General features: G+C 40.4%; 1 protein-coding gene across 8 annotated transcripts in view; it reads right to left on the bottom strand.

The window, feature by feature from the left end:
- Positions 1-4,185: 4,185 nt before the first annotated feature.
- pcdh19 (protocadherin 19) overlaps positions 4,186-11,204 on the bottom strand; it is a 54,570-nt gene continuing 47,551 nt past the window's right edge. For all 8 annotated transcript variants that reach the window (XM_034883228.1, XM_034883229.1, XM_034883232.1 and 5 more), the window contains exon 5: positions 4,186-6,849. In XM_034883228.1, coding sequence (XP_034739119.1) covers positions 6,290-6,849 — 560 coding nt within the window. In that variant the 3' untranslated portion in view covers positions 4,186-6,289. The remainder of the gene's footprint in view (positions 6,850-11,204) is intronic.

Raw genomic sequence — 11,204 nt, 5'->3', positions numbered from 1 at the left:
TCTTCTTACTGATAGCAATGACCAGCCCACTTCTCACTGTGACAAAGACTAACCTCTTCAATACAATATAAAGCCATAACAAAAGGTTATTCTTCTTGTTTGGATTGCTTTGTCTCTGGGCCAAGAAAAATACGTTCCCTGAAGAGTCTTTAACATTTCTACACACTTTCGTCTCTAAACTACTATCTCATTCTTAGAGCCGGCCACCTTCAAATGACTGTGTCAAAGCCTGAACTTGTCATCCACAGTGCAGTGCTAGCAGGTGTCCATCAAGGACCTCAAATCTCCATCCAGACCTAGGCTGAGAGCTGTGCAGATGTGGTGTGAAGACACATACGGGGCGAGGTGAGCCTAGCTTTGGGCCGGTATAATTTCTCTCCAGCAGTGATGATAATCGTCTTGCATAAAGGTGTGGATCTGTGGAACAAACCATTAGCGGTTGAGCAACTCATGCGGGGAAGATGAAAAAAAAGATTTAAAAGTAATGTTGCATTTCTGTAAAGATACTTAGAAGTTTTAAATTTGCAAGTTTTAGTTACAAAGAAGCACTGTCAAAGTGAAAAACATTTTTTAAGCTTCCACACCTTGTAACTCCTCTATCTTGTAAAAGTCTTGACCACTTCCCTTGCTTTTCTGTGGAAGGAAATTAGAAATGAGATGTGAGCCTAAAGTCCTCAGAGTCAGTGTCTTATTTGCATGCGTGAAATAAAATGAATATGGCAAACTGCAGAGGACTAGGGAGAGAAAATCATTATTTGTAGAAACTGTATTTAAAGCAGGGTCATTGAGATAAACAATCTCATATGGTGCCACTGGACTTTCAAGCCACATCAAATAACAGATAAAAACGGAATCAGACCATTTTGTTTGCCACTACAGATTGTGGTGAACCTCCACCAGAGGTTAGTGAAAAAGAGTTGGCCATAATGAGGCAGGAGCAGCTGCAAACCCTGTTGATAGAATGAGGTCACTAGAGCGACAGAGATCAGTTCGCCTGATTGGGGGTTGGCCGCGTGGGGGAGGGGGATCTCACTCAAAAGAACTGGCGAAACGATTTTGTCTTGAAGGAATGCAAGGCTGCAGGCCCTCCCCCTGCTCTTTTTAAATGCATGTCTGTGTCAGAAATAAATCATTTTAATTGTTCTCTGATTCCCCCTCTCACCGTTTTGCAAAATGATAATTGAACCATTAATAGGATGTTAATAGGTTGTGCGTCCTGGTAACCTTTGATATAAATCTCGCCCGTAATGCAGAATGTTTGCCATGACCACCATGGCTGGATGGATGGAGTAATTAAATGTGTGGCAAGCACCATTTGGGGAATTTACAAATGCAGTTCCTGCTTTGCAAATTAGGTCTGACGCACGGTGATACTGCTGATATGGAAGACAACGTTTTTTACGTATGGTTTGAAAGAATTACTGCAATATTGGGCTACTGAGGTTTTTCAGGTTAATAATTACAATACTGACTTATTCATAATGCATATTTTGCCCTTTAGTTGGAGGCAGTGCCTTTAGCTCAGGCGAATTTGTTGTGGAAACCCAGGGGTCTAAACACTACTGAAAGGGCATGAGTAACTCTTATGAGCGGGGCAGAATAGTGGTATTGCCCATGAGAAGAGAACTTAGCTGGAAGAAATAAGATCCTCCTTATAGACTAATGGATGTGTTAGCAAGTGCGCTCTCAGACCAGCTTTCATGTTGGCTCCACCAGAGGGTATAGAGGGAATGGCAAATTAATTATAGAAATGAAGCCAACCTCCTTTTCTTATCACAGAGGGCAGCTGTGTGTTTCCCCCTGCTCGTTTCCCTTCTTCTGTCTACAGCGCTGGAATGTGTTCTGTTCGACATCAACTCTCTGCTTCTCCTCATCAATCCATACAAACTTACTCAAGAGCAAGAGCTGCTGTGTATGAGAGAGGTGAAAAGTGGAGTCTTTATTGAGTGAAACTGTCATAGAAATGGTTGCAGACCAGCAGAGGAAGAATCACGCACTATGTCTTATAGCTTTTAGACCCTTCCTCTCAAAGTCGACTAATAAATCAATATTTCTAGTGGTATCTAGAGTTGTAATGACATCATTATGAAATGCTGTGAAAGCACATTAATCACCAGCCGAATGTGAGTCTCAATGACAGGCTACATTGTCCTGATCAGCGTCTGTATTGTAGTGTTTTAAGAGACATTTGGAGATGTTAAAAGTCTCAAAATGGCATGTGTGACTCACTCTAGCAAATGAAAAGAGCACAACCATCAGAAATAGACACTCACCTAACATGTTGGACCATTCCCAAAGGTCTGCTTTGGATATAAAGGGAAAGAGCAACAGTGAATGCATTGAATATTAATGCAGAGTTAGAGCCAGCCTTGACTCTAACAGTTAATTTCCATTTTAAAATGACAAACAGAAAAGACACTTCTCTATGTGTTATCATGCTGTTTTCAACAACAGTTCTCAGACTATCACATCACAGTACAGACTGTACATGTTTTATAGCATGTAATAGATATCTAAATCTAGTTAAAAACAGAATACTTGATGCATACTGTTGTAGCCCCCACTCACCTCCATTTCTAGTTGACATACTATTCAAGTTAATTAACATTCATATAATGCAAATTTCACCCAAATGTTTAAGGGGATGTACTCACAAAACTGAAAAAGAGGTGTGGGAATGCCTCCACACGCTTTCACAGCTGATTTGTCGTGGTCCATGGCGTCTGATACTGACTCACAAGGCACTCCCAGACAGGCTATCAAAACAAAGAACAGAGAAGCTCAGATTACAACACACACACAGGGAGTGTGACTCCATCTCTGCTCAGGACGCCATTACTACACCATATCTTTACATAGCAAATTTTTTTTTTTACCGCCTACCGCCCCTTTAAATCAAACCTAAAAAGCATGTTTTTGCTAGAAATTAGCAGAGATATCAGTGTTTTTTTGTTTTGGCTTGTGTATTTATTTGGTAATAATTATAATCACCAAAAAAGATGAATTTAAGTTTTATTTAATTTTCTGCCACCACAGAGCACCCTATATAGTGTTAGTAGTGGTAATAGGATTAGTGCAATATCTGTGTGGACAAGCACTAAACATTGTTTAATGGTCACACTCTTCACACATCCGTGGACCACGCAGGCAGTCAACCAGCTGGGAGGCTGACAATGTTAACCATTGCTTAGTCCCTTATGTTATTTAAGAAAACATGTTATTCCATGTTCCCTCATATCTAGCCTTGTTTATCTACCCTTGCATATCCACAAAAAAACAATCAGTATCTGGTTTTATGGTTAGGGTTCATCCCTCGCTCTCTCTTTCTCTCTCGACCCACAGTTTGTCGTTGTAACTGACGTGTGTGGGCAAATGCTCACATTTGATTGCGTCTGACACTTTAGAGAGGTGTTCTCTTCACGGATGAACCCTAACTCTAACAACAGATACTGACTGGTTTTCGGACCCACCTGTGGACTCCCCAATTAGAGTGGCCTTTTATTGTGGCCAACCAAAGGCACACCTGTGCAACAATCGTGTTGTCTAATCAGCATCTTGATACACCTGTGAGGTGGATGGATTATCTATGTATTAGCAAGGAGAAGTGCTCACTAACACAGACTTAAACAAATTTGTGAACAATATTTGCGAGAAATAAGCCTTTTGTGTACATAGAAAAAGTCCTACATCTTTGAGTTTAGCTCATGAAAAATGGGGACGAAAACAAAAGCTATGCAATAATAATTTTGTTCAGTATAAATAAATTTCCCGCGCATCAAAATTAGGCCCTATGTTCCTTCAACCCTATGGCCCGAATTTCTGTGAAATACCCCCCAATCAAAAAATTAGGTCCTATGTTGCCTCAGCCCTATTAAATTTTGCCCGCATCAAAATTAGGCCTCATGTTACCTTAGCCCAAATGATGACTGTTGCTAACCATGCGTAACCAACGCTGTGTTAGCTTGTCAACAAAGGAGGAAAAACATGTTCAATCTATAGACTGATGATTGCCCGTTGCCAAGGTGAAAGCCCACACAGAAGCCTGACACTTAAAAACAGTTTCCACAAACGAGTCCAAAAAGTCTTGTTCGCGTAAAGAAAAAAATATCAATAGCTCCAGTATCATTAACATGTAAAACTTTAATATTGACTTGTGATGAGTAAAGACAAGGAAACAGAGCAGAGGACATTTAATAGTTTAATTATAAGCTGCTGTATACATTCAGTGATTATTCCAATTTTCATGGTGCCAGAAGCCATGGGTGAGACCAGCAAAACATTCAGCTACAAGATCTAGTTTGTTGTATGCGATTTGTCAATTTTCATTCATATTTTTCCACATTGTACATAGGTTACTGCAAAGCAACATAAAACCACATTGCTGATGTGCAACACGGTTCTTCCAAGACATTAGTTTGTTCAAACATGATTCCACCCAGTCCGTTGTGTGGTGCTCGTAGGAGGGAAGAGCCCTGTTTATACCGCTCTGGTCTCAACCTTATCTTTGAGATCAACTGAACACAGATGGCACAGGGTGACAGCAGTGCTGCGCAAAGCTAGTCTTTGCGTCTGAATGCCCTCAGTTTAGGCTGAAAGTCTTGTCTAACTTGGTTCGGCCCAATGTGAAAGGTGACTCATTAGAACAGATAAAATACAGTAGGTGGCACCCTGTCCCCAGCTTTAAGAACACTGGGGGATCTTCCTCCTCCTCCTTAGATACTAAGATTAAGCAACATCCTGCAATTTTTAAGGTTTTGTTTGCATGTTTTTTGGTTTCTTTTGCTATCTCACTCTAAGCTCATTGAACTGACACACTAATGTTGGTGCTGATATCGCTTATTTTTTTTTGTCTTTTTACATTTTCTAGTAGCCCACACAGAAACTTGATGGCACAAGAACTGACCAATAAGAAACTCTTTACAACAAGGTAGACTGCAACAGTTGCCAGGGGTCACACGGTAAACAAAAAATAATCCAAGTTCATTTGAAATCATGAAATTAAAAAACAAATCCAATTCAATATAAAAGCAAAAGACAAATGAACAAAAAAGCAAGTTAATTTCAAGTATAACTTACTCATAAAATAACTACACAGCATTAAATATTCTCATTATACATTTTTTTAAATTATTTATAAAATATATTTTGGCTTATATGTTTTTTTTTATTTTTGTGTTTGTGTAACAAACGCTACTGTAGCTTCAGTTGAACACCAATGTTTATTTGTTTTTTTTCTCTTGAAACCAAACATTAAAGGGATTGTCACATAACAACAGGTTATTAAAAATGGTAATAGTAAACCCCATAGAGAGTTTCACATAGCAAGACATGAGTGACGATCCCTTCTATCCTAGCCCCATAGTCAAAAGTCAAAAAAAGTACAAGACCAGAGCACAAAGTTCTAATTTGTGCTCCTCTGGCTACAATCAAGGTTGGGCACAGGGGATTTCAAAAGCAGTAAGTCTTTTTTTCATATAACTCAATTTGAACACAAGGATGTCTGTCCCACTTTTAGTGTTCAAAGTGGCTGGGTAGATAGCGAGAGTTCATTTAGTTCCATCCTTGATAAAATATAAATACTGTAAAGACCTCACAGTCTGATGACACTGGGATGTCCTCAGGGATACGCAGATAAAGTTTCTCTTTTTAGCCAGGGGAAGAGGCAAATGAGACTTGGAGGCCTCTCTTTCCTTCCCCTGAATGCTGAAAACTGTTGAAGGAGTAAATTGAGAATATTTTGAGATGAGTATGTCGTTTGTAACATTGATGGAGCTCACTATACAAAGGAACAAAGAGCGATTTTGGCAGCTAGAACAAACTGCAAAACCAAAGAAGGCAAATATCAGTTTGTGATACAAAAGTAGTTCAAAAGGCATAACTGTACTTATGAATTGGCACCTCAGGTGTCCAAACACGTAGTGTCCTGCTTCGGCGCAAGCGCTGGAGAGGTCCACTGGCCATGTCCATGCAGTCAACAGTAACCTGCCTGTCCACTCCTCGAAGACTGATAGAAAGAAAACGGAACAAAACGCAAACAAGGAAAAAGTACTGCGACTACAACAAAGCCACATCCACTACCTTGGCTTAAGCACACAACTAGCTGCAGCATACCACAGTTCATCGTCTTCAGCACGAGCTGGTTCTTGATTACTGTATACTGCAAATGGGTGTGTCTCTGTACTTCCACGGCCTGACTTTCTTCTCCTGTACACACAGCTATTGCGGGGTACATAAATGTGAGTTTACACGGCATGTGTATGAATGTTGGTGTGTGTCATAGAGAAACTTGCTAAAGCACAATGTCCTTCAGGCGCTTGCTGCTGGGGGATTCCTTGTCTCGGCCATCGTGGAGAAGCGTGTTGATCTCCCTGACAGCTGGCTCACTGTCCTTCCCTTCCGGCTGTCGCAGCAGGCTGTGGTTGGCGATTCGCTCTGCATCGCGGCATTTCAGCGTGTTGTAGGCAGACGACGACTTGGACACTGGGCTCTTCAGGTGCACAGGGGAAGTGATGGGGCTGGCTGCCTCGCGCCCATTGCCAGCTTCACGAACAGCCCCTCCATTGGCCTTGGGGCTACACACCTGTGACTCCTGAGTCCGCTTTCCTTTAAACTCTCCCCGTTCCACGTCCTCAGGCCCATCCTTGCCGAAGGTGGCAAAAGTCCTCTTGGTGGTGCCATTCTCATAGTGGGGCACGTCCACTGTGGTGGCCTCAATAGACAAAGCGATGACATTACGGCCGTGCTCGGGTGACTTGGCACGCGCCGGGATTGGGACACGAGGCATCCAACAGCGGTCAGAGTGGCCTAGGATGCGACACTCGTCCTGGCAGTGAAAGCCTTCGCTGGGATCTGCCAAGACACAAAGGAAAGAGAAAACATGGCTGTTAGATTTGTCTGTAAAAACAAGCTTTACTTTCGTCATTTTTACTCATTTGCACACAGATCTCATCTCTAGTGTTCTCTCCCACATGGCCTTCATTTGATTTAAGTAAGCCAAACCTCTCAAGAAATAATAGAATAAATAAATGAAAATCAATCCTGCATTTTGTTTTAGTAAAAAAACGTCCAAATTAAACATTTCTGAATGATTTGCTCTCATTTGCATTGCATCCCTGAATCTGCTCAAGCCCTGTTAACACTGTTCACTGATAACTAGCAATGGATGTTTAGGGCACTTCTAAAATGCCAATTGAATTATGTTTAGTTAAATCAAAAGTCCATTTGCAACTCTTGTATAATTGGGTTTTCTGTCGCAACACTAGATGAAAGGCAGGTTTAAACAGTGCGATCAGATATCTCACAGACACCAGACGAGTTGCTGTGTTGTTGCCTGGTTGTTCTCTCTGTCTCTGTCATCTGGCGCCGACTTATAAATATGTAATGATGTTTAACGCTGGAGCGAAAAAAAGATTTGCCTGAGTCTGTATAACTGCACTCTTTCGTACTTTGTTGTGTCAGAGTAGAAGTTCTTTCAAGACAGTTTTTACATTGTTATAATAACAACAAAAGTGTCATGCTCTCTTACTCAAAATGAAAGGCTGTAATCAAGCTTTTACTGTTTGTACTAATTCACATATATGTGCAACATAAATTCTGAAAGAGCTTGGTGCTATGAATCAGTAAGGAAGATGCATAGTACATACACTCTAAATGATTCAGCCCTAGAAAAGAGAACAATTCCAAAATCTCTGTTGTGTTTTCTACCTGCTCCAATCTTGAGGAAGAACCTGCCACACAGATGTGCAATGACACATTTCTGTGCTCCCCTACCGCTTTTTTCACTTCTAGCAAGAGCCATCCTCCGTTCCAGAGGCCCAAGGTGACAAGAGGGGATTGTGAGAGGGATTGCCATCGACCCAAATGCATACGCTTACATCTGGCAATCGCAGCTTGACAGATCACCTAATTAAAATCACTAATGATCTGTTTTTCTCCCTTCTTTCCTGCACTCATGAGAGGCACCTCTGCTTAGACCCTGGGGATCGATATTTAAAGATTGGATGGGCTTTTCGGGAACAGATATGCCAGAGCTGTCTTCTATAAAGTATAATCTGATGAGACTGACAGATACCATGGTGACTAAATGACTAGACGCATGCGTAAATGGTATCATGGGCTGTTTGAACACAAATATGAGAAGTGGAGCTCTGTAGGCATCATCATGCTTAGAGGCTGGAAATGAACACCAGCACACAAAAATGCATGATTGACCAATGTCCACACGCATGCTTCATAATGACATAGAGGCGCCCCAGAATTAGCTTCCTTTGATCATGGATCATGATCATTGACACACAGACAAACACAGACACACAGACACACCCACACACACACGGTATTCTCCCCAATAAATGCGGACTGAGACATCCTCTTCCCTACAAGGGACAGCATTGTGATACGCCTCTCACATGTAGTCTACAATTACAACATCTAAAAGGAATTCTTTCAGTGTAAAAGAAAATAAGCGTTTATAAAATATCATTACACACTATCATCCACATTTTCCAGACTGCAGCATAAATAGGCAGTTTTATATAATCACTATACAGTTAAAATCATTTCATGAGGCCAAAAAGTTAGAAAGAGAGTATGAGATATTTTCCACTCCTGTATGTATGTAAATTTGCATGAATGCTGATTGGTCCAAGGGACTGTACCGGCTGCAATCAAGGAGACAAAAGGCCCAAAGCTGGGGGTTTTGTTTAAAGAGAAGGGATCCAATCAGAATGTAATAATGTAATCAAAAGTCTTTACAAAAGTCTTTACCAGGTAGCATGAACATAATGTAGGGCGACGAAGAAAAAAAACATGCCCACTCACTTTCAAAGCCCTTTCAAATCCCATGTTCCCCTTTTTAATCCTATGTAACTGCTTTGTCATTAACTCTATTTTGATATCCTATTTGATGTTTTTCTTTAAAAAAAATTGAAAACAATAAAGATGCCAATAAGTCAGGCATTACAGCAATGTAAAGTATAATTAGGAATATTATATTTGAATACTTGCTGGCATTGAAAAAAACAGCATGTACTATGGAGTTAAAAGTTGTAATTTAAATTTCAAACTTTTCAATTTCAAACATTTGCCTTCGATACTTTTAGTAATCTGAAATTCCTCCCCAAATCTTATTTGACAAAGAAGATCTTTTTCTCAGCTAATTAAAGATTTACAGGCATATTTGTTATGAATGCAATTTCCTCTGGATACTTTGGCTTTTTTCTATAGCCTAAAGCCTGAAAAGCCTCAAGGCACAAAGCTAAATTCACAAGTTGTATGCTCTCTACTTAGCAGTGCATGCATATGCAGTGAATGACATTTTCTCTCCCTTCCTTTAGGAGTCTATGGGAGAGCAACTGGGTTGTAAATGACATTGTTATGAAAGCCAAGTGCCATTAACACTCACACATCCTGCCTTTGCTCAGGGCTTCATAAAACGCAGATGTTGCTCTAAAAGAGCAAAAAAAATGGAAGAGACAAAATTTAAATAAAAAATGTAACAGTCCATTGACCTCTTACAAAACACAATCTCCTCCTATTCCAAAAAACGTGCAAACTGTAATTGTAAGAGATGAATTAACATATTTTACAGCGATGATTAGGTTTGAAGTCAACACATACAGAACAGAAGTGAAAGCACCTCCTGCTGTGAATGTGTATTCAAATTCATCAGGAAATTAAGCTTGCCAATCAGTTCCAGGAGCAGTACAGAGCAGGATGTCATTGGGAACATTTCCTATCTATGATTTAATACTTATTAATTACTGAGGGAGCTCCATTGGGAGGTGGAGGTTGCCGTAGTTTTTTAGTGTTCCACATTTAAAATACAAAAAGTGCAGTGGTAGTGGAGGCACACAAAAAAACATGTTACAGGTAGCACAGCACTGCTACAGTATCAAATCAGACATGCTGCACTTTAATACTGAATTGAATCAAAAGAGTGCAAATGCACTGGGGATGCCTTTAAATATGCATGTACTGATGCGCATGGCTATAGAAAATAATAAATATTGCCACTTCAATTGCAACAGCCAATTTCTCCTGATAATAATGGTCATATTTTCTCTTTGTAGTTTGAATAGCATCACTTTGCATCAGCACGGGGAGAAAACCCACACGTTCCCTGCCATTTCATCTCGCATCTGCAGCCTGCCAGCAACCGATTCAATCCTGTCGGTTTCCCTCAATCAGATGAAGGCATTTTAACTTCAAGTTACAGCAGATAGATCTTCAGCTTCAGCATGGGGATCCCATAACTTGACAGGCTCATTGCTCAATTTACCCCTGTGCACCGCATATAATGATCCCTTCATGTCATACAGCTGGAGGTGCTATTTGTTTGTTGCCAATGTAGCAAAAAAGAGGAATCAGCAAAAGACCCAAATCCCCAGAAAGGGAAGGGATGTGTTCACTGAAAGAGGCAACATCCTAAAAAAACGAGCTTTTCGCCAGCTATTTTGCGTCCTGGTTGGCTCACACATGGAGCTTGGCTTAAAAAACACAGGCGCTATTCCCCTCCAAAATTAGCGCACACAGCCTTAAGGTTGGAAACAATGATGTAATCCTAAAAATGAATGTAAGCAGACACAATAAACAGATGGCCCAATTGGAGGCCAGAGACAGGGTTGAGTTAATTTGAAACCCGATTCATGTGACAGAATCTTCATTTTCTATTTCTTAGTTTAACTGGAGCCACGAGGCGATGGGGGACTTGCTGTGTGACACAATTCAGTCAATTTAGTTTTACAACATGATGAACCCTAAAAAGAATTTGGAACAGCAGCGTGGCATGATAAATCATTTTACAAAGAATGTCTGCCACTTTTGGCTTAAACTCCTTTTTTGTATTTTCTCAGTACGCTGACATTTTTGTTGTTAGCAGTAACAATAAATGTCCCGATTCTGTTTGTCAAATGAAAATAGACACCCCTGAACAGACAGCCTGACGGTATAATGTAGATATTACTATGATGTAGCGGTTATGAAAGCAAATAAGTTAGAGCAATTTTAACCTAGAAATACTTTACTACCTGCATAGACCTTACCGATTCCCTTTGATTTAACTTCCTTTCCTGTTCTGTTCTTACCGTCTTTGATATTACACCCTATCAAATGCTGGGACAGAGCTATCAAATATACAGTGGGTACGGAAAGTATTCAGACCCCTTTAAATTTTTCACTCTTTGTTTCATTGCAGCCATTTTCCA

This window comes from Etheostoma cragini, chromosome 10 (genome assembly GCF_013103735.1).
Source record: "Etheostoma cragini isolate CJK2018 chromosome 10, CSU_Ecrag_1.0, whole genome shotgun sequence".
In the NCBI taxonomy this organism is placed as follows: Eukaryota; Metazoa; Chordata; class Actinopteri; order Perciformes; family Percidae; genus Etheostoma; species Etheostoma cragini.
This window is presented reverse-complemented; position numbering and strand designations above follow the sequence as displayed.